Source organism: Phodopus roborovskii, unplaced genomic scaffold (assembly GCF_943737965.1).
Source record: "Phodopus roborovskii unplaced genomic scaffold, PHOROB, whole genome shotgun sequence".
NCBI lineage: Eukaryota > Metazoa > Chordata > Mammalia > Rodentia > Cricetidae > Phodopus > Phodopus roborovskii.
Genome location: NW_026125281.1, coordinates 41,275,174 through 41,299,019, shown reverse-complemented (window position 1 = coordinate 41,299,019; position 23,846 = coordinate 41,275,174). Strand labels below are relative to the sequence as shown.

The 23,846-nt window shown below is 46.6% G+C and overlaps 1 protein-coding gene across 1 annotated transcript; it reads right to left on the bottom strand.

The window, feature by feature from the left end:
- Nucleotides 1–205: 205 nt before the first annotated feature.
- Nucleotides 206–17,755, bottom strand: Cfap300 (cilia and flagella associated protein 300). Its single transcript, XM_051200121.1, has 7 exons — nt 17,646–17,755; nt 17,424–17,505; nt 11,983–12,058; nt 6,738–6,904; nt 4,771–4,943; nt 1,742–1,808; nt 206–349 (listed from the first exon to the last, which is right to left on the bottom strand). Exons 1-7 carry the CDS (start codon nt 17,753–17,755, stop codon nt 221–223), a joined length of 804 nt encoding a protein of 267 aa, XP_051056078.1. The 3' UTR covers nt 206–220.
- Between the last annotated feature and the right edge of the window lie 6,091 nt (nt 17,756–23,846).

Genomic DNA, 23,846 nt, shown 5'->3' with positions numbered 1-23,846 from the left:
ATAGGACACAGACTGGGCGCATCTTGACAGAATGAACGTAATCTGTGCCTTTCTGCTCTGTGCAGGGTCCATCAGGGTCCCTGCATGAGTGTGCTGGGCAAATGGAGAGACAGGCACTTCAGGTTGGCCTTCTTCAGCTTGAAGTCTGTCCATCCATTCGTTATCGCTGACACAGAGACACCACAATTAAGGAGCAGCACTAGCGATGGCTTAAACAACGCTAGGCCATCTCCCCGACACCATAGCAATGGTATAAGACATTCACATGGCGCTTGATGGGGTCCACGACAAAGTAAGAGAATGTCTGTTCATGCTCTTTAGCTGAAGGGTAGCACAGGCCAGCAGAGTCCTGAAAAGACAAACCTGGATTATTCAGGGTTCAACCCCATGCAAAGAAGTCTGACTAGCACACATTTTTCTGCCCAAGCATCATGAAACATAGGCAGGATTGTAGCACACATCTTAACCCCGTCCTTTGGGGGCTGAGGCAGAGGATTGAGATTGAGGCCAGTCTGGAATGCAGAGCAACATGTCTGTCTCAGTAAACGAAAATCATGAAACATATACAACATTTTTTGATAATAACTCGGCAATAAACTGCCAATAGTATTAACAGTACAAATCTATTAACACATGTACCACAACTGTAACTCTTGTCCTCAAGGAATGGACAGTCCAATCATGTTCTTTCCATGCTATTTTTGCTATTTTGTTGTGCTTTGTTTAATTGTATACCCAGGCTAGTCTCAAACTGATGGTGACCCTGCTTTGCTCTGGGATCCCAGATGTGAGCCACTATCTACCACTATCTATGCCCACTGGCTTTTCTCTGTGTGTGCACGTGTGTGCGCACGTGTGTGTGTGTGTGTGTGCGTGTGCGTGTGCGCGTGCGCGTGTGTGTGCTGAGATGGGGTTTTCCCTATGTAGAGCAGGTTATACTAGAGCTCAGTAGCTCTCTGCCTTAGTCCCTTGGGTGCTGGGGCTCCAAGTTTGTGCCTTTCCTGACTATCAGTTTTACAGAAGAGCTTCATGAACTAGTGAGGCGCTCAGTGGGTAAAATGCCTGCCATGTGTGCAGTTTGGTTTTGTCAGTGTGGCCCAAGCCTAGACATATCTGGGGAGAGGGGTCTCTCTTAAGGAGTCACCTCCATCAGTTTGGTCTGCGGGGCGTTTTCTTGACTGATGATGGATGGTGGTGCCAACACTGGACGGTGGTCTGGATCACGCGAGAAAGCAGGCTCAACAAGCCGTGAGGCAAGCTGGTAAGCAGCACTTTTCCTTGGCCCTGCTTGAGCTACTGCCTTGAATAAGGCTGGGGCATGTGAGGCAAATAAACCGGCTCCTCCCCTACGCTGGCCAACACGAAAGAGAGCACAGAACTGGGTACCAGAGAGTGCAGTTCTGCTGCGACAGACCTGACTGATGCTTTGGGGAGGACCGTGGAAGGAGTTTGCAGTTTTGGAAGGGTTGGGAAAGCCGTTAGTGTTCAAGGTGTAGTGGGCTGTTCTGTGCCGACTGGGGAGAGATACTGAGAGCAATCACTCTTCTTCCACACTGGCTGCCTCTGCTCCGGGCCCCAGGTTCCCGCTCGACTCCCGCGGAGGAGCTATACCTATCACGCTTGAATTTTATAACGTACTTAGCATCACCATCTTTTCTCCCAGGCTAACAGTGTCCGGCTTCCTAAGCCACGAGCATAGCAACAGCATCCGCAAGAAGTAATCAAGAATACCGGTACTCACGTAGGCCTTCACTTTAAACACAGAGGACGTAATTTGTATTTCCTTGGTTCGAGGATGTTTCCGAACACTGAGAGGAGGAAAAAAGGGCATATTTAAAATATAAGAAGCCTGAAGGCTGGAGAGATGGCTCAGCGGTTGAGCACCCACTGCCCTGACAGGGGATCTGGGGCCAGTTTCCAGGATGCACGTGGCAGCTCACAAACGCCCTTCTTACCAGTTCCTGGGGATCTGACATGCTCTTCTGGCTCCCTGGGCACCGGGCATACATGTGGTATACAGACATGCATGCAGACAAAATGCCCACAGAATAGTTTGAAAAAGAGAGAGTGATTGCTGTTTTGGCAGAGGAGCTGGGTTTGGTTCCTAGAACCCACATCAGGTGGCTTGTAACCCTGGCTGCAGGGATCCACCACCCTTTTCCAGCATCCTTGGACTTGTGCACACATCCACATACAGATAAATCAGAACAAAATAATATATCATCAGTTAGCTGATGTTTTTTATGAACAGTTGTTACTCTTTACGTCTTTTAAAAATTTTAACACACAGAAAATGTAGAAGAGGGCCACAGGGGGAATTCAACCAACACACACTACACACATTTACATTAAATATGGTGAAACCCATTATTACGTATAACGGATAGACATCAATTGCGCTTTGTAAGTGTAGGGGAAGCTGCCGGTTCGATTATGAGGAGGGTCTGGTGGGAAAGAGCTTTTCTGCGGTGTGTAAGACCTAGAGCTATTGGTTTCAAACACCCTAGAGAGCCCTTCCCACCGCATAGAGCAGTGAGACTTTCCACATGCCTGGGGCAGGGCAGGGCAGGGCGCTCGCATGTACACGGGTGGCTGGCACGCAGTCTCCTGGGTTCACAGGAGCTGCAAATGCGCAGAACACACTGCAGTCTGACGTTGGCTGGGCATGCATGCTTTTCCTGTAAATGTTTTCTTTTTATTTGATTTCTTTCGCACAGCATCAGTCGTCAGCCTTGTAGTCTGTTCTCTCCTCACGTTACGTGGCTTCCAGGGACTGAGTTCGTGATGCGCTAGTAGAGCAAGAATCTTTACCTGCCGAGCCATCTTGTTACTTCCATGTTTCTATGGTCTCCCTCCCTCCCTCCCTCCCTTCCTCCCTCCCTCCCTCCCTCCCTCCCTCCCTCCCTTTTTTTAAAAGACAATCTCACTATGGAGCCTAGGCTGCTCTGGAATCAGTATGTAGACCAGGCTAGCCAGTGACCCTCATGCGTCTCCCTCGTCAGGGCTGGAATTATAGGCACGGCTCCCAATTCCTAGCCTCGGAATTATTTCTTTTGAAAAGATTTATTTATATTTTATGTGTCTGAATGCTTTCCTGTCCGCATGTATGTACAGCACATGTATGCCGTGCCCAAAGAAGCCAGAAAAGGGTATCAGGACCCCCTGGAAGTGGGGTCACAGGCGGCAGTCAGCTGCCATTGGGTTCTGGGAGCTGACTGGGGTCCTCATAAGGAAGGGGAGGTTCTCAAGTGCCCAGCTTCTCTCCAGCTTGGAAATGGAAGGAAGGGAGGGAAGGAGGGACGGAAGGAGAGAACGTGAGCCTAGTAGAATACTTAAAATTAACAACATGTCCTTGGGATTAACTTGGAAGGGTAAAGATTACATCTAAATGAAAATTATTCTTCTTTACAATAAAGGTTTTACACACATCACACACACGCTCTCTCTCTCTCACACACACATACACTCACACACATGCACAGACCACACATACTCACACACACACACAAACTCACACGTGCACACACCATATACACAGACACATGCACACACTCACACACACACTCACAACATACACACTCAAACACACACTCACACATATACATGCACACCACACACACACTCACACATACACACGCACATACCACACACTCTCTCTCTCTCTCTCACACACACACACACACAGTTACTTACCTGAGCAAACTCATACATCCTTGGGGCTCTTGTGTTCCTTTGGAGTTTAAAAGGAGAGTGGAGGGGGAGGGAAGGAGATGCCAGTTGCTAACACAGGGCTGGGTGGGACAGACTGAAGGACAGAGCGAAGGACAGACTGAAGGACAGACTGAAGGCCAGACTGAAGGCCAGACTGAAGGACAGAGTGAAGGACAGACTGAAGGCCAGACTGAAGGACAGACTGAAGGACAGAGCGAAGGACAGAGCGAAGGACAGAGCGAAGGACAGAGCGAAGGACAGAGTGAAGGACAGACTGAAGGACAGACTGAAGGACAGACTGAAGGACAGACTGAAGGCCAGACTGAAGGACAGAGTGAAGGCCAGACTGAAGGACAGAGCGAAGGACAGAGCGAAGGACAGAGTGAAGGACAGACTGAAGGACAGAGTGAAGGCCAGACTGAAGGACAGAGTGAAGGCCAGACTGAAGGACAGACTGAAGGACAGAGTGAAGGGCAGACTGAAGGACAGACTGAGGACAGACTGAAGGACAGACTGAAGGACAGACTGAAGGACAGACTGAAGGACAGACTGAAGGACAGACTGAAGGACAGACTGAAGGACAGACTGAAGGACAGACTGAAGGACAGACTGAAGGACAGACTGAGGACATATCTAAACAAGGAGAGAACTTCTGGGCGCTGCAGTACCGGCCGTCTCATCCTGCAGGACAGCCGGGTCGCAGTGAGTTCTAAGGCAGCTTACTTTGCAGTGTAAGGGTGTCTCACACCAAACCACACAAAAAGTGATGATAACGCTAAAGACAGGACTACTGCCTTAGCGCTAGAATGCTTGCTATCAGTCAAAGTCTTGAGTTCAATACCAGCACTGGGAAGAAAAAAAATATCCCATGAAAAAACAACAAACAAAATTGAAAATAAAAACATCCTTCTGGCTTGGAGAAGAGCGAGGCAGGCTACAAAAGGGCCTGAGGAGTTGCCAGAGTTAACCGGGTGAAGACTCACTGGATTGTTTAATCACTGGATTAAACAAAAACGACTGTTCTCTCCTGGCTAGGGATGTACACACTGAGACCATTACCTCACCAGATCCTTGTAGATCAGCTTCGCTGTCTCCAGATAGGGCTTAAGCATGTCTTCATACTGACAAAGGGACCCTCCAAGGCAGAGATGCTTAAAAACACAGAACAGGAACTCTTCTCTTTCCTGTGGGCTGAAGATTTCATACTTTTCAGAGTCTTCCATGAGCAAAACCTAAGATGAGAAAAAGCATTGTAGACAATGGAATGTATAATACAGGGTTATGATTTTAAGCCTTTGGAAGTTTTAACATATACTTTAAATTAGTACTTTTGTGATGCTGGGGATCACAGGCACAGTCGTGTTCTGAGAGGCAGCCCTCCACCCCTCCCCACACCATTAAATTACACTCCCTGCCCAATCTTAGGCTGTTTTGAGAGGAAGTCATGGCAGGTGCAATGGTGTACTCTGTAACCATCACTTGGAGGCAGAAACATGAGAACCAGAAGGTCAAGGCCATTCTAAACCACACAGTGAGTTCAAGGTCAGCCTGGGATACAGGAGGTTGTCTCAAATGAACAAACAAACAAACAAACAATATTGGGGTTGGAGAAAGGGTTAGTTCCCATCTGCAATGGACCCAGGCTCAGTTCCAAGCACCCACACCATAGTTCAAAACCATCTATAACTCCAATACCAGGGGATCCAGACCTCGTCTGTCCTTCATGAGTACTAGGCACACATGTGGCATGTACACATAGAAACAGTTAAAACATTCATGCACATAAACACATACCTTTTTAAATTGCTATTTGGGGTCAGTCTTGTAGGCCTCTGGACATTTCTCTAGATTCAGTTTTCTCTTCAGATCTTTTATGTTCTCTCTCTCCCTCTCCAAATAACAATTTGAGCAACAGTGGAAAGTCTACCATAAATGCCCTTCCCTGATAATGAGATTGAAGACTAACTTATCCACCATCATAGAGCCCTCATCTAGTAGCTGATGGAAACAGAAGCAAACACCCACAGCTAAACACTGAGCTGAACTGGAATCCAGATGCAGAGAGGGAGGACAAGACCAGGCTACAGAAACACACAGACAGCTGACCTGAACAAGGAAGAGCTAAGGGGCCCCCAGACCGATACCTGGGAATCCAGCATTGGACCAACTCAGACCCCCTGAACATGGGTCTCAGAAGGCCTGGGCAGTCTAAGGGACCTCAGACAGTGGAGCCAGGATGTATTCCTGGGGCACAAAAGGACTTTGGGAGCACATTCCCCATGTAGGGATACTCCCTTAACCTAGAGGCAGGAGGGAGGGCCCAGTCCCTACTCCAAATGACTTGACAGATGTAGATGACCCCTCCTGAAGGGCATCACTCTACATGTGGAGTGGGGGGGGATGGAAGTGGCATCGGAAGGAGGGAGAGAGAGGGAACTGGGACTGATATGTAAAATAAAAATAAAAAAATTTAAAAATAAAAGAAATAAACTTTGAAAAACATTGCTAGTATTTTTTTTTTTTTAATTCTTGGGTAGGGTCTCATGCATCCCAAGCTGACCTTGAACTACATAGATGAGGATGACCTTCAACCCCTGATCCTCCTTTTCCCACCCCCCAAGTGCTAGGTTAATAGGCATGTGCCACCATGCCATGTTCGTGACGCACTGAGGATCGCCCCGAGGCAACTGTGCTATGTCTCAGGTTCCATTTTCAGTTTAGTTTTGTTGTTTTGCTTTTGAGATAGGCCAGGCTGTCCTTGAGTCCCTGATGCCCTGCCTCTACCTCCTGACTGCTGGGATCACAGGCAGGGGCCGCTGTTACCTGTGAAGGTTTGGCACACTGGGCCAGGTAAGGGTTGGGAGGGACTGTGCCGAGGCTTCAGTGTCTGACTGCACTACGTCCTCCACACTGGCCAGATGGACTGGCTAGAGGCAACTTGAGTTTTAACCAGGCTTTCGGTTTTGACATTTTTTTCATTTCCTTCAATGCACACCCGCTGTGAGAGTCTGAGATTCTGCACTTACTTTTCTTAGTTCATCTGAAACAAGAAAGGGATCACAGTAGGAATCGAAGCATTTGACAATGTGTCCACTTTCCCGTACAATGTCTTCATCGTATAACCGTTGGAAGAAAGACATGGAAAGCTGTGTGCATGGGACATTCACAGCTTCAATTTTCTTCACTTCAGCTCCTGAAAAAGACATCTTCTGTAAAGAGTGACAGTGCCAGGGACTTTAGTAACGACTTTAGTATTTCTAAACTTTCAAAAAGGATACATTTCCATTTTTTATTTCTGTGTATGTAGTGTCTGCCACGTGTGTGCGGGAACCCACACAGGCCAGAAGGCAGCATCAGACTCCCTGGGACATGGATTCAAATTCCACTGCTCTGCTTTTGATTTTTGAGTCAAGGTCTTGGTATATAGTTCTGGCTGCCCTGGAACTCACTGTGGGCCTTGGGTTGGCCTCAAACTCACAGGCAGTTGCTTTCCTCAAGTGCTGGGATAAATGTTGTGTGGCACCATGCCTGGCTCTAGACCAATTTTCTGTTATTTCTAAAATCAACCATTATGCATGGATTCTAAGAAGTAACCAAACAGGGCTGGAGAGATGGCTCCGAGGAGGTTAAGAATACTGCCTGTTCTTCCAGAGGTTCTGAGTTCAATTCCCAGCAACCACATGGTGGCTCTCAAGAATCTGTAATGAGATCTGGTGCCCTCTTCTGGCCTGCAGGGATACATATAGGCAGAACACTGTATATATAGTAAATAAACCTAAAAAAAAAAAAAAAAAAAAAAAAAAAAGAAGTAACGACACATGTCTTAGTGGATAAAAGCGCTACACAAAGTCCCGAGTTAGGTCCCTGAACGTCCAAGAAAATAAGAGTGCTCTCTGTTCTTCTAGAATACCAGAGTTGGGATCCCAGTACCCTCCTCAAGTGGCTTACCTGTAACTCTAGCTCCAAGGAGGCTCAGTAGATACCCCACCCCAACACACAGATATAAAATAAAAATAAATCTTTTTATTTATTTAGGTTGTTGGTCTTAATAAAATGAATTTTATAAAAAGTTTAGAGCCAGGTTAGCTAGTGGCTATAATGTCAGCATCCAGGAGAGTAAGGAAGGAGGATTCACAAGTTTGAGAATGGGCTGGGCTGCACAGTAGGTTCTAAGCCAGTATAGGCTATAGGATGAGTTTAAAAACAAAACCAAATTTATAATTAAACCTTGCTAGGTGAACATAAACTAGAGCAGTGGTTCCCAACCTTCCTAATGCTGTGACCCTTTTATACTGTTCCTCACACTGGGTGACCCCAACCATAAAATTACTTTTATTGCTACTTCATATCTGTAGTTTTGCTACTGTTATGAATTGTAATGTAAATATCTGGTATGTATACCCTGTGAAATGGTTGTTCCACGCCAACGGTCTCGACCCATAGGTGAGAATCACTGAACTAGAGACACCTTAACACGAAATACTTTGTGTGTTTAGTAAGGGGTTTATAGGTGTGTGTGTGTGTGTGTGCGCGCGCGCGTGCATGTGTGTGCAGTATTATCAAGAGCGCGTGCATGTGTGTGCAGTATTATCAAGAGCACGTGCATGCGTGTGCAGTATTATCAAGACAAAGCGTCAATAGCTTCACATAGCCCACGCTAACCCTGAAATCACCATGCAGCAGGGATGAGCCTGACTTCTGGTCCTCCTGGTCTACCTCTTCTGTAATAGGGTTACAGGTATGCACGGCCATGCCCAGCTTTTACTGATGTTGGGGACAGAACCCAGGCATGCACTCTACTGAAATGCCTATGTCAAAATTGCCTAGAAAACTTTGCGCTTGGCCTTTTGGCAAAGAGCAAGTGTACAATTGCCAATGAAAAATAAGATTCTTTCACATAATTTTGGATTTCCATAATGCTAAATGCTCTATAATTTACATTACACAAGTTTAGAGCTAGGTTTGATACCACATATCTAGAAGGCCAGTACTTGAGAAGCTGAGGTAGACTAGCATTCTCAGCCAGCTACAGGGTAGGCCCCAGGCCAGCCTGGGCTTCAAAATGAAACCCTGTCTCAAAACAGGTGGGTGTGGGTGCAGTGGGGTCATTATTTGGGAGCTGGCTGGTGGGACAGACAAAAACTCTTTACAAAGATGACTTTTTAAAAATGTGTGTGTGTGTGTGTGCGTGCGTGTGTGTGCACGCGTGGTGTGTGTGTGTGTGTGTGTGTGTAGGTGCCGACAGAGGCTAGATGTGTTGGAACCCCTGATCTGAATGGCCTAACATGGGTGCTGGGAACTGAACTCTGGACTTCTGGAAGAGTAGTACAAGATTTTAGTTGCAGAGCCCTGATTAACCTTCTGGGTCTTTCCTTAGCACACAGTTCATGTTGGCAGATGAGCAGCTTTATGACCCAGCCCCTAGGACCTAAGAAGCCGGGAGCCCTTTAGTATCAGCCAGCAGCATCTTTACTGATACCATCCATTCTACTTTTGGTTTCTGCTGAAATGCCTGATGAAATCCATGAGTCATGCCCAGATCTCTTTATCAGATGGGTTTCCAACCATATCCTCGGTGTTCTCTTCAGAACAGGGTTTCTTGTTTCTCAGTCTAGCAAGGCCACAAACCTTCAGTAGTCTGCCCCCTTCCAGTCCCTTCTTGTTTGACAATGCCTCCTTCTCAGGCTGCAGACAGATCAAGTGGTAGACTACCTCCTAGCATTCAAGAAAGCGTGGGTTCGATCCCCAGCACTGCATAGAATGGGTGGTGCAGGCCTGTTACCCCAGCCACCATGCTCCCTGCCATGGTGATAATGGACTAAACCTCTGAACAGTAAGCTGCCACCTCTATTAAACGCTTTCCCTTATGGGAGATGCCAAGGTCATAGTGTCTCTTCATGGCAACAGAAACCCCAGCCAAGACAATCGTGAAAAACAACAGAAAAACAAACAAGCAAAACGTAGGACCAAGTCAGCACCTACTCTGCCAAGTCTGTATGGATATGGGGGAGATGTCACACACTCCTGTGAACCCCGTTTTCTTTTTAACAGACTGGCTGAAGTTACTGTGAACATTTTATTAAAGACTCTGGTTATTCTTTCTTGAAAAATCCAAGTTGGCAAGTGTAAGAGCTTAGAAACCGAGTTTAATTTTGTACATTGTCTGCAAATCAGGCTCTACCAGCTTTTTGCTCTGCAAATTTGGCAGTAGTCCTTGGCCAAAAGCAATAAAATCTGACCTGCTGAGTCTAACAGGAACCTTTTTGTAATTTTGTTCTTGCCTAATACTCTCAAAAAGTTACTTTGTCTTAGGGCTTCTTAGAATACCATGAAGACATACTTTAACAAAAGGCCCCTCTTAAAACATCTCATTTCTAAGCAGTTTGCATTCTCTTGTGTACACACTGGTACTCCAGATCTTTCTCTAAGTGGAATGGGTTACCTGATCCATGGTTGAGACCTAGAACTTGAATTTAAAATATACTTAAAATTTATGTTGGTTTTCAAAACAGTCTTTGAGGGAGATGATGGCTCATTTGGTAAAAGTGCAGGGCATGCAAGCTTGATGACTGAGTTTGGAAGAAAAACTCCTAAAAGCTACCCTCTGGCTTCCATATGGCATGCTTGCATTTGATCACACACACACACACACACACACACGCACGCACGCACGCGCGCACACACACACACATACATACCAAACAAATAAATAAAATTTCCCAGGAATGTTTTAGTGTATTATTAAGGTCCCCCTTTAAGAAGTCATTTCTCTATGGTTTGATACACACACACACACACACACACACACACACACACACACACACGCACGCACAATTCCAGGGCAGCCGATTCCCATCAAAACACCATGTGAGCTGCGGCTGTACTCTGCCCAGTGACCTTATCCCGAGCCATCTCGCTCCCCGTGCTCTCACGTCTGTGGAAAAACCCGGAGCACACTATTACAGTCTTTCTTTCACTTACTCTTTCAAGATTTTTAATTATATGACTGTGTATATGTCCATGTGGGGGTGTGTACATGTGTGCCAATTGCCACAAAGGCTACAGGTCCTGGACCCCCTGGAGCTGGAGTCACAGGCTGTGAACTCAGGACCGCAAGGGCACTGCCTCTTAAAGAGCTCAACTGGCCATCTCTCCAGCCCCTCTTTTTCTATCCTTCCATCTCATCCCTCTCCCTTCTTTATTCTTAATGTTTTTTAAAAGATTTATTTATTTATTTATTGTGTGATTTCAGTATTCTGCTGGCCTATATGCCTGCACACCAGCAGAGGGCACCAGATCTCATTACAGATGGTTGTGAGCCACCATGTGGTTGCTGGGAATGGAACTCAGGACCTCTGGAAGAGAAGCCAGTGCTCTTAACTTCTGAGCCATCTCTCCAGCCCTATTCTTAACATCTTTATTATTATTTTAAAACAGGATCTCATATTGCCTGAGGTGGCCTCAATTTGCCATGCCGTGTGTCAGAGGATGGCCTTGAACTTCTGTTCCTCCTGTCTCTACATCCCCCCTCACCCCTACCCCCACCCCCCGCCCAGTATTGGGATTACAGGTTGTGCTGCTATACCTAGCTTTATGTGATTTTCTTAGGGTTTCTATGGCTGTGAAGAGACATCACGGCCATGGCCACTTTTATAAAGGGAAGCATCTAATTGTGGTGTTGGCTCATAGTTTCAGAGGTTTAGTCCATTGTCATTATGGCATGGACCATGGCAGCTGAGGAGTATGGCAACATGTAGGCAGTGAACTATCTCACTGGGCGTGGCTTGGGCATGCGTGAGACCTCAAAGCCTGTGACACATTTCCTCCAATAAGACCACACCTACTCAGACAAAGCCACACCTCCTATAGTGGCACTTCCTTTCAAAACCCCACAGTGATGCTGGAAGTGAACAATCCAGGTCTTTGTGTACCAATCAACGCACCGAGCTCCATCTCCCTTAACGTACCGATGGGTTCCACGGGGGCCCTTTCTTCCTACCCGTCTTGGTGTGACTTGCATTTAGCAGAGTAAATGGAAGGGGTAGGATGCACATTTTCAAACTACTAAGAGAAAGTTGCTCTGATGTGCCATGACAGGGTGAGGGCAAGAGATTTCCTGGACAGAGAGGCAGGGCAGGCCTGACACAGCTGGTCATTACCACGAAGGCTATAATTTGTATTTTAGTGATACAAATCACTAGTGATAATTGCTGAGGCAAAATTTTATTAAAATAGTTTACTTAGAAAAATAAAAAAATTAGCTTTCTTTACCTAATGTGGTCCACTGTCCGGAAGAATCAGAGAGTAACTGCAAATTTGGAATAACATTTGGGTCTCTGAAAAAAGCCTAAAATACAAATTGCAGGGGAACATGTTAGAAACTTTATTATAAATAAAATTAACTTCTGAAACAAAATTAATAAAACATCATTTAATCCAAAGTAAGAAGAGAAGCTGGGTTTTAACTACTGCTTTTGCTTTTTTCCTCTAAGGTACTGGACATCAAACCCAGGAGCTTGTCGACACTGAGCATTGCTCTATCCCTGTGTTATTTCCCCAACCCTTGGTGTTTTGGATAGGGTCCCATTATATAGCTCAGGCTGCCTTTGAATTTGCTATGTAGCCCAAGTTTCCCTGAAAATCTCAGTTTCGGGCCTCAGCACCGTGTGCTGGGATCATAGGTATGAGCCACCATGTAAAGCTTGAAGGACTTTGTGTTTTCTCCTTCTGAGACAGGATCTCACGCATTCAGGCTAGCCTCGCGCACACTCGTGACGCGCTGTATGCCCAAGGATAATCTTGAACTCCTGAGGTCCTGCTTCTCTTTAAAATGCTGGGAGTACACACCATCAGACTGGCTACAATAACTTTATTCATTGTGTTCTTTTGTTTTTGTTTTATGAGCCAGGGTTTCTCTGTGTGGCTTTGGAGCCTGTCCTGGCACTAACTCTGCAGACCAGGCTGGCCTCGAACTCACAGAGATCCCACCTGCCTGTGCCTCCCGAGTGTTGGGATTAAAGGCGTGCGCTACCACTGCCTACCTGGCTGGAAGAACTTTAAATCTTTTAAAGAAAGAAAAGAAATGAAATCAAGGGACAGTGAGGTGGTTCAGAGGATAAAACGACACAAGCCTTATGACCCAAGTTCAATCCGGGTTCCATGTGGAAGACAAGAACTGACTCCCAAAGTTGTCTTTCAACTTATGCACTGTAGCATAAGCTCACCCATGCACATGAACACACACACACACACACACACACACACACACACACACACACACACTCACACCTGCTAGGATCAGTGAGATGCAGTCATAGGCCTGTGTTCTGCCCCTGAGATGTACACGGGAGCATGCACAGGCCTCCAGCTAACTCTGCAAAATAAAAAGCTTGTTAGTGTGCGCATGGAAAACTCATTATCGGCACACACCATTAGGATGAGGCCCTCAGCACTTGTATGTTGATCTGACCGGGCTCTCTTGAGGCCTTAATGTGAGACCTTCCAGCCAACAAGCTAGAAGACAGCTTCCTGGATGCACCTGGAGCGTGCCTAATGCTAAACTTTCTCTCATCGTGTGCTCCAGTCTTCTATGTGTTCAGCAGTCTAATCAGATACTCCAGTCAACTACATCAGAAACCTGGGACTCGACCAACATGTTCTCTCCCTATCTTACCATCTCATTAGTCCCTAAGCCTCCCTCATAGTACTTCTCTGAGTCATTTTTAGGGTTAGTCTAAAGTGAGAACTTCACTAAACACTGTCCAGAAGGTGGCCATGCTCATCAGAATACACCAATGCAGACACTGGACAGTGTCTGGAGGTGCTGTCCAGTTCTGTTTCACTATTTCCAGACTGAGAAGAGCAATCAGCTTTTCACACAGCTGCCAAACTGACATCAATGTTTTAAGCAATCATTCTTAGAAAACAGGGTTTCACAGCTGGTGTGGTGGCATGCACCTTTAATCCCATCAGGCAGATCTCTGAGTTCAAGGACAGCCGGGTCTAGAGAGCAAGTTCCAGGACTGCCAGGGATACACAGAGAAACCTTGTAAACAAACAAACAAACAAACAAACAACAACAAAAATCAAACAAACCTTCCCACCCAAAAGAAAGAAAATATGGTTTCACTATGTAGTCCAGGCAGGTCTTGAACTTATATTCTTCATGCCTCAGTCTCTGGGCGCTGGGACTATAGACATACAATATCAAACTTGGTTTTAATCACCTTATTAAAAAGATACCTTTGAGCCAGGCCTGATGGTCAAGTCCCACTTGGACTACCCAGTAAAATGAAAGCTGGCTCAGGGGTTAAGAGTTCAGATCGCCCTAGCAGAGGACCTAAGTTTGTCTTTCTGCCTCAAGCTGGCAGCTCACAATGTCTCCTGCAACTACAATTACAGAGAGGCCGAGTCCATAGGTGCGACCTAAACATATGCCCTCCACACACATATACACACAATTAAAACTAAAATAAAACATCTGTAAAAACTGGCTGGAGCATGGTGGGTCAGTGGTGATCTTGCTGTTCTTCCAAAGGGCAGGGGTTCAATTCTAAGCAACCACATGGCAGCTCACAACTGTCTGTAACTCCAGGATCTGACATCTCCCCCCCCCCCCAAACATACACACAGGCAAAACACTAATGCACATAAAAAAAGAAAGAAAGAAAGAAAGAAAGAAAGAAAAGAAAAGAACACTTGCTGCTCCATTGTAAGGACTGGTATACTAAGGCTAGCCTCCATGTAAGATGGCTCACAAAAGCATGCAACTCAAACTTCAAGGGACTCTGTAACCTCTTCTGTTCTCCAGCACAGGCAGTGTGACTCACAGAGACACAGATACACAGACGCCTGTAAATATCACAACCAAAATGTCTTTAACAGCCAAGCCATCTCTCCAACCCCACAAATACTTCAAATAATTATATTTTCTAGTGCCAGAGTTAGAATTCTGTGTATAATAAGCAAGCACTCTACCCTTGAGCCACTTTCTCAGCTCCCCAATACTATTTGTTTGTTTGTTTTGTTTATTTTAGACAGGGTCTCTCTATGTAGTCCTGGCTGCTCTAGATTTCACTCTGTAGACCAACTTGGCTTTCAACTCACAGAGATCCATCTGCCTCTGCCTTCTGAGTGCTGGAATTAAAGGCATGCGACTGGAATTAAAGGCATGCGCCACCACACTGGGTCCCCAGTGTTTAACTATGAGTCTTATTTTGGCTTTTGAGATGGCCTGGGCCAAAGATGACCGTGAACAGATTCCGATCGGCTTGTGTCCACCTTGCCGGTGTTGGGTTACAGGTCAGTCACCATGCCGGGTTTATGCAGAGCTGGGGATGCATACAAAACCAGCACTCAGTAGCTCAGTAACATCCTTGGCACAAGAACTGTAAAGCAAGGAAGAGATGCTTGGAACTATGGATATTTAACCTGTTGAACTCTACTGAGCAATCAAAAGAAAAACTGGAAGAAATGTGCACCTCCTTCCACCTTGCAACAGGGGGCGCTTCCCTCTGTGCCCAGGACACTTTCTATAGCATTTAAAACACCCACTTCCAGGTCCCACGGAGACTGGTTTGCTGAATTGTGTGTGCCTTACAAGCTGGGATGAGGATAAAGAAAACATTAAACAAATCTTTACTGACTAAACAGGGATATTAAAAGTGACATATGAGTTGGGTGGTGGAGGAACACACCTTTTATCCCAGCACTTGGGAGGCAGAGGCAAGCAGATCTCTGTGAGTCTGAGGCCAGCCTGGTCTACAGAGTGAGTTCTAGGACAGTCAACGAAACTCTGTCTCTAAAAACTTAAAAAAGAAAAGAAAAAATGTTACATATGAAAACAAAACAAAACAAATCAGGTATTAAAGAAACCAGGTGGGAGGGCACATCCCTTTCGTTCCAGGACTACGGCAGGCAGATCTCTGAGTTTGAGGCCAACCAGGGCCACACAGTTAAGAGCCTGTCTTAAAAATAAGTAAAAAGAAAAAAATTTACAGTACTTCAAAATTCTGAACTTAAAAAACTGTTGAGTAGCTGAGTGCCCGACACTGCCTGGGCCCATAGCGGCTCACGGAGACTGCACCAATGACTGAGGGTCCTGCATGGAACTGACCTAGGCCCTCTTCATACATGCTACAGTCGTGTAGCTTTGACTCCTTGTGAGATCCTTCAGTGGGAGTCAGGGTGTCTCTGACTCTTTTGCCTGGGACCCTTTTCTTCCTACCGGGTGGCCTCCATCCAGCCTTGCTGTGAGGGTTTGTGTCTAGTCTTACTGCATCTTCTACACCATGTTCAGTTGATACCCCTGGGAGGCCTGCTCCTTTCTGAAGAAAGAGAGGAGCAGTAGTTCTTGGAAAGAGGGGAGGTTGGGGGTTGGGAGGAGGGAGAGGATTCTGTCTTCAAGATTAATTGTATGAGGGAAGAATAAGGAAAAAATAGTCGAGGGCCAGTACTATTAATTATCAGAATCTAACCAGGAATAAACAAAGACAGGTCATAATCGTATCATTATACTACGATGGCATTATAACCCTATCACAGTTAAGAGAACTGGACCAATTTAGCTAGAAATTCATGTCCTTCCTTCAACACCAGAAAGGGGGCCACTGCATACACTAATGCTACTCTGATACAGGGTGGGTTCCTAACTCGGTGGGACTGGTGTCTTTAGAGGTGATCAAGTCATGACAAGGACCTTGGGAGCTGCCCGCCAGAGCCAGGAGCTGGGCAGGATTCCCTTTTGCAGATGTCAGCTGAACGAACCACTTCTGATCTTAGAGTTAGGAGACAGCCTCTCTTCACTACTGGCCATGCCAAGGTGACCTATGTTATTTGCTGGCATTCTTGGGAAGGATCCAGAAACTCTTCAAAGATCATCTTTTGATTAATTTCTATCTCTAGTAACTGAGATGTTCCTAGCACACAGCGGGCCTTCAGAAAGTGTCAGTGAATAACTACATGCCAACTATAAGCTAAGCTAAAGGCATCGCTCAGAGGACAGTGGCCGAGAATGAGCGTCATCTCACAAAGCTAACGATACAAGAATAGTGGGCCTGAGTTTTAAGACTCACTCACACCTTTCAAGGAGCTTTGCCTTCCCCAAAGGATTCCTCTCTACCTAAAGCCTTTTCCCAAACAGGCCACTGCTCAAAACTTTCGGAGGAAGTCCTGTTTGGGCACTGTGTTAGAGCTCGGGGCCCATTTCTCAAGATGAACGTGATTTTCAGAAACCAGAAGCATTTGGAGTTAAGCCTAATAAAGTCAGGGATAAAACCGGATAATAGTATTTCAACAAGATGTGCTTCCTAAAACAAAACAAAACTCAAACACACTCTTCTGTCTGAATCGGTAACACAGCCTGCGTGCCAGCACAGGGGATGCTGAGGGATGCCTGACTTGCTCAAGGCCATCATGCATTACACAGTGAGATTGTCTAAAAACATTACACCGTACAGTTATCTAAGGCACAATCCTGAGGGTAGATAGGTAAAAGATACTATTTGCAAGGCGGTCGTGGTGGCACTTGAGAGGCAGAGGCAAGGGGACCCCAGTGAGTGCCAGGCCAGCCTGGTCTACAGAGTGAGACATTTTCTCAAAAAGCCCCTAAGAAACAAAACAAAACAAAAGAAAATCCAATTTGCACTTTTTATTAGTCCATGAACACGTCATGGAGTGTTCCCAACAACATCAGGAGAGACCCCTATACCAACCATGACGAAATCATCCTTCTGGTAGGGCTGGAACGTCTGGTCGAAGCTGAAGGCCTGCGCCTGGATTCTGCCCAGCATGGACCTGGCAGAGAGGGAGAGTCAGTGGCGGGAGTTTGGGGACGGAAGTTTGGGGCCGGAGTGCGGAGCCTGCAGCGCAGATCGCTTCCCCAGCAGGACCCTGAGCCCGCCGCGTGGCCGCCCCCGCCTCGCCCTCGCTCTCACCATTGGCGGAGCCGGCCGGTGCTCTCCCGGGTGCTCAAGGACGAGAAGGTTCTCTGAGGCAGGAATCTGAAGTAGAAGCCGCCAGGACAGCCTGGCTCCCCAGCCGCCATCCCGCTGCTGGACTCAGGAAAGAGGAAAGCAGGAGCCGTTTCCATAGAGACGCAGCAGCGGGAGCCTCGCCACGCCCAGGGGAGGGGCGCTCGGGGGCGGGGCCTGAGAGAGGAGGCTGGGCCACTTACCACGGAGGACTCCCGGCCTGGCTATTAGGAGGAGGGGAAAAGTTGCTGGCCGCTCTGTGTGAAGGGAACTCTTAGTTACTTTGCAAGGCCAACGACCCAGTGTCAGAGTCTACAGTCTCAAGCTGACAGTTTCCTAAGTGTAAAGACGCTTTGCGCGAAGAAAATGTCTAGTTGGGCTGGTTTGATTTGAAAGACGAAAGGACTGCTTAGGAGAATATTCACCTTTCCCTTTTGAAGTTACGTTTCAGGGCTAAAAAGTAAGCAAGGGATGTTGACAATCGCTTTCGGGAGCCAACTGACAGTTTTGTCTAGGAACTGGATAGGGAGAGAGAGAGGGAGGGAGGGAGAGAGAGAGAGGAGAGACGACAGACAGGAGACTCATTGCTTTCACTGTTGCATTTGATTTGGGTACCATCCATTATGCCACAGTTTACCCCTTTTGGTCATTATTACAATTTGAGGCTGTTAGGAATGCAGTTGTGAAATTCTTATATAGGTTCTTTTTTCTTTGAGTCTTCCCACCATTCACAAGTTTATAATTTTTTTGTTTGTTTTACTCACTTTTCTGAAATGTGGTCTGTAAACACGTCTGTGCACCATGTGAATCCTGGTACCCTCAGAGGCCAGAAAATTGTATCAGATCCCCTGGGCCTGGAGTTACAGACAATTGTGAGCTGCCACGGTTCTGGGAATCCCTGTCCCTTGCAAGAACAGAAAGTGCTCTTAACTGCTGAACCGTCTCTCTAGCCCCTTATAAATATCCTTTTAAAGGAAACAGAAAGTTCTATTATTCGGTGTAAGTACAGACTGTCTTAATTAAAGTTTCCATTGCTTCAGTGAAACACCATGAGCAAAAGGCAAGTTGGGGTTTCTTGCCAAAAGGCAAGAAAGGAAGGGTTTCGTTGGCTCATGCTTCCAAATTACTGTTCACTACAGAGGAAGTCAGGACAGCAACTGAAACAGGGCAGGAACCTGGAGGCAGGAGCTGAGGCAGAGGGCATGGAGGGAGCTGATTACTGGCTTGTTCTCCAAGGCTTGCTCAGCCTGCTTTCTTATAGAACCTAGGACAAGCAGCCCAGGGGTGGCTCCACCCACAATGGGCCGGGTCCTCCCCCATTAATCACTAATTAAGCAAACGCCCTACAGACTTGTAGTTCAATCTTCTGGCAACATTTTCTCAGTGAAGGCTCCCTCCTCTCCAGTGTCTAGCTTGTGTCAAGTTGACATAAAGCTAGCCAGGACACAGACTGCAGAGGAAGCGAGAGCTGTTTAGCAGAAGGTGGCATCTCTGGTTTAGGCTAGCCTCTTTAAAGGGCAGACTTTAATGCATGAGGGCTAGTCATGACTTGGGGAAAGAAAGGTCACAGTTTCAGGAATGGCTTTCATTTTCCTCTTCTCCGGCTTTCTGGTTTTGGAAGGGAGATGGTGTTTTGAAACAGGGTCTTGCTATGTAGCCCTGGCTGGCTTTGAACTCACAGTGTAGCTCAGGCTAGCATTAGACATGGAACCATCCTCTTTGTCTTGACCTCTCAGATTGCTGGAATTATAGGCACGGACCACAATGCCAGGCTCCTTTTCTGTCCTTATATGTGCTTTTGGGCGTGGCACGGTGTCCGATGGCTTTCTGATGGGCAGGTCCTGAAATCCCAGCACTTGGTGAGTGAAGGCAGGAGGGTCTCTGAGACATGGAGGTTAGTCTGATCTGTCCAGGAAGTAAGGTCTGGCCAGGGCTACGCAGAGTGAGGCCCCTTTCCAAACAGCAACAAAGAGCTGGAGTGGTGGCACATGACTGTGACACTGGCTCTCAGAAGGGAAAGGCAGGAGGGTCACAAGTTCAAGATTATCTTCGGGTACTTAGAGTACTAGGGGCAAGCTCTGGGTCACACGACACCTTGATTTAAAAACCCAAAATAAAATCAAATGAACAACAGTCTTTATGTTTAACTTAACATAATACATTTAATTTTTTGTTTTGTTTTTCGAGACATGGTCTCTCTGTAGCTTTGGAGCCTGTCCTGGCATGCACTCTGTAGACCATGCTGGTTTCCAACTCTCAGAGATCCATCTGCCTCTGACTCCCAAGTGCTGGGATTAAAGGCATGCACCACCCCCCAGCTCAATACATTTAATTTTAGTAAACTGTACTTTCGGGTTTTTTTGTTTTTGTTTTTGTTTTGTTTGAGACTCACTGTATAGCCCTGGCTAGCCTGGAGTTTGCTCTGTGACCAGGCTGACCTCAAACTCACAGAGATCTGCCAGCCTCTGCCTCCCGGGCACCCCCATGCCCAGCTAAATTGTGTATTGCTCTAGTTAAAAGTTGAGCTTTTCATCACATGTCTGTGTGTTTATGTGTGCGCCACACAGGCAAATGGAGGAGGTAGAGTCATTTCTCTCCTTCCCGCGGCGTTTCGTGGTTTCAGGGATTACACTCGGGTGTCCAGGGTTGTTCAGCAAAGGCCTTTCCCCTGAGCCATCCCCTGTCCCAGACTTTTACATGTTCATATTAACCCTGTAGGTAATGCATCGAGTATAAACTACTTTATAGGTCTCATAGTCAGACCACTGATTTGGGGGGTTAAGCCTAAAATCTGCCTGCCTCTTTACCTGACTGATTGTGATGGGGCCCCAGTCTCTGTTTCCTCTGAGAGTTATTGTGTGTGTGCACGAGCTCGCTCATGAATGTGCACGCATTCACATGAATGTCTCTGTGTATGTGGGTACTTTCTGATAGAGCATGGTGTCTGCTGCAGCATTGGCTGTCTTGTCCATTAGATTTTGTTTAGTGCAGCAGCAGCAGCAGATTCACCATGGAATGTATCTTTGGGTAAAGGTTGCGGTTAAATCTGACTGCTTTCAGTTTCTGGCAGACAGATTTTCTGGGAGGAGTTAGGGCCCCTGGGAGAGGTAAACACGCAGGGACTGGAACCTGTCTCTTCCGTGACAGGAATGCTGGCTGGCTTTCACATTAGTTTTAAGTTCTGTAGGGAAGACACGCAAAGCAGCTCCTACTTCCTGCCAGTATGTTTGGTTTCTATAAAATTAGATTTAATTATAGAATCCCAGCTTTTGGCTTACATTTATTTAGCATAGTTTAAAAAATGACATAAACCAAGGTACCCAATTTCCTATTCATATACATTTTCAGCACTGGGGGAGGGGGGGTGCTGGGCCAGGGTGCGCGGCTAAGGCAGGGCAAGGGACTATGCCATTGTCCCAGATGCAGAAGAGGGCTAAAGACATGAGTCAGGGGTCTAGTCGTGGGGAAATTGGTGGGTAGAATGAAGGTTTTGATGGGAGAGAAAGTGACTTTAAATTTTTTTTTATTTGCTTTGAGAGAGGGAGGAGGAAGAGGGAAGGGAGAGACATCTGGCATATGCGTGCCTGAAAGTCGGAGGACAACTTTAGGGGATAGGTTTTCTCCTTTTAGCGTTGGCAGCAAGTGCCTTTGGGCGCCCAGGCGACCCTTTTCTACTCTGCAAGGTCTCTTGTCTCCCCGGCTGGCCTTGGACTCAGCTGTGTAGCTAAGGAATCTGGCTTTCCGACCCTCCATCTACACCCTAACCCTGAGCTTATAGGAGCAAGCCTGCTTGCAAAGTTTTATATGGTCCTAGGGGATCATCATTTGTACATGCTAGGCAAGCTACCAAGTAAGTGCTAAGCCACACCCCATCCCAGGCCATAATTTGTTTAGACTTTTTTTTTTTTGAGACAGGGTCTCATGTCTCCCAGGTTGGTCTTGAACTCACAATTAGCTGAGGCAGCCATTACTCTCCTGATGTTCCTGCTCTACCTCTCAAGTCTGGGGTTACAGATGTGGGTCACCATGCCCAGTGAGAAGGTGACTCTTGGTTGTTAGGCTTTTCATAATGGATCAATCTGCATCTGTAGTCACCCAGGAACTCAGCTAATACAGAAAGATCAGTGCCTCGCCCAGCCACCATCAGCTGTTTCCTCTGTCAGCAGGGGAACAAATACAGACATCCCAGATGGGCATTTTACAGATAGTGAGAGACCTTGGAACTCTGGGCTCTAAATGGGATGTCTCCATCAACTCCCTCCCCTCAGGGCTCAGATAACCCTGCAGAAGAGGAGGCAGAAATTCTGTAAGAACCAAAAGGGATGGAGGACACCAGAAAACAGGCCCTCTAAATCAATGGGATAGACTCACATTTGAACTCGCAGTGACCGAGGTGGCGCGCACAGGGCCTGCATGGCTCTGCACCAGGTGGGTCATAGAGCTGAATGGAGAAGTGGACACATGCCCCATCCCTACCCAGAAGCTGTCTCCAATTGATAACCACGAGCAAATGAGAACTTATTTTCCTCCAGGGGTGGGGTCTCACTGGAGAAACAAACTAAGGGTAGGCCGTAGGCCCAGCAGTGGATGCCAATAACAAATGAACTCGGTGGATCTTTGGAGAGTCCTTGCCTCATAATTTCCTGTTGGGGATCATCCTTTTTAAAATTAAAAAATTAAATCATATATGTATGTGATAAATTAAAAAAATTTTAAAAATTTTGTTATATTTACAAATTTAAAAATATATATCTTCTCTCTTTTTACCGTCCGGGCCCTTTGCATAACTATTGTGCCTTTCAGTTTAGAGTCTTATGGGACTCCTGAGTGTGCAAAGGATGGGTCTCTGTTTCTGCGCCTCCTGCTGGGCGTTTGTTTTCCTGTGTGTTTGTTTTGTCCAATTTTGGTGCATTAGTTTTTGTTTCACCTTATTGTATTTTGTTATTATCCTATAGAAACCTGTTTGTTTTCAATGAGAGACAGAAAGAGGGCGGATCCCATCGGGGAGGGGGAGGTAGGGCAGAGCCAGGAGGGGTAGAGAGAGAGGAACTGTAATTAGGATATATTTTGTGAAAAAAAAAAAAGAAAGAAAGAAAGAAAGAAAGAAAAAAAGTACCTCAGTCAACTGACAGAGAAAAGGGTGATTTGGGCTCACAGTTCTGCTGGCTGTGATTTCAGGGCAGTGGCTCCATGGCTCTGAACTCTTGCTGAGGCCTGTGGTAGAGTGAGCTACTTACTACCCCATCCAGGAAACACAAAGCAGGAGACGTGGGTTCCACGCCCACGTGGAGGTCAGAAGTCCCAGGCTGTGTACTTCCTATAGAGCCCCGCGTCCTAACGGCTCTCCACTTTGCAACACTGTCTGCCAACCCTGGGGAACGAGCCTTCAGACATGTAGAGGACACTCATCAAAGCCAGATCACATCAGATCAGCTGGTCTGCAGTGTCTAGTGTAAAGGCTTTCCTGTTTGTTTGACAAGGTCTCTGGTAGCCCAGGCTGGACTTGAATTCATTGTATAACTGACAATGACCTTAATTCCCGATCCTTCTGCCTCCATCTCCTGAGTGCTGGGATTACAAACTCATGCCACCAGGCCTGGTATATGCTGTGCTGGCTAGGCAAGCACTCCACCAACTAAGCTACAGCCCCAGCCCTGGACCACGCCGTTGTGTGTTAAAGCTGAACGCAGTTAGAGCCCTGCCACACTGGCGATGACAGCACTTCAGCACATACCCATATGTCTGTCCTCACCCTTTGGGACTCCAGGAGCTGTTTTCCCATTTGGAACTACGGCCCTATCTCTAAAGCTCAGGTGGTAACTCTTCCCCAGGGCCTCTGGTGTGTGTGTGATGTTTATCTTGCTTCCCAGTCAAGGAGGAGCAGCTGCATTCTGGCCACAGGTGTCTTTTCCATTTGTGTGTTGCAACATCACATTCTGCAGGGCAGGTTGGGAGAAGCCAACCAGACACGTCTGTTTGCAGATACCAGATAACAAATTCTTGAGATTTTTAAATAGTTATAGATGTATATTTTTAGAAGGGGAAGGGCCTTTGCTGATGTGTATGAGAGATTGTTATGCTTTGAAATAAAGAGCTCTCCAGAAATACAGTGGTTCTGTCACACAAGCCCGTGTAGGGTCCTAGAGATGGTCAGGTGTTTGCTCA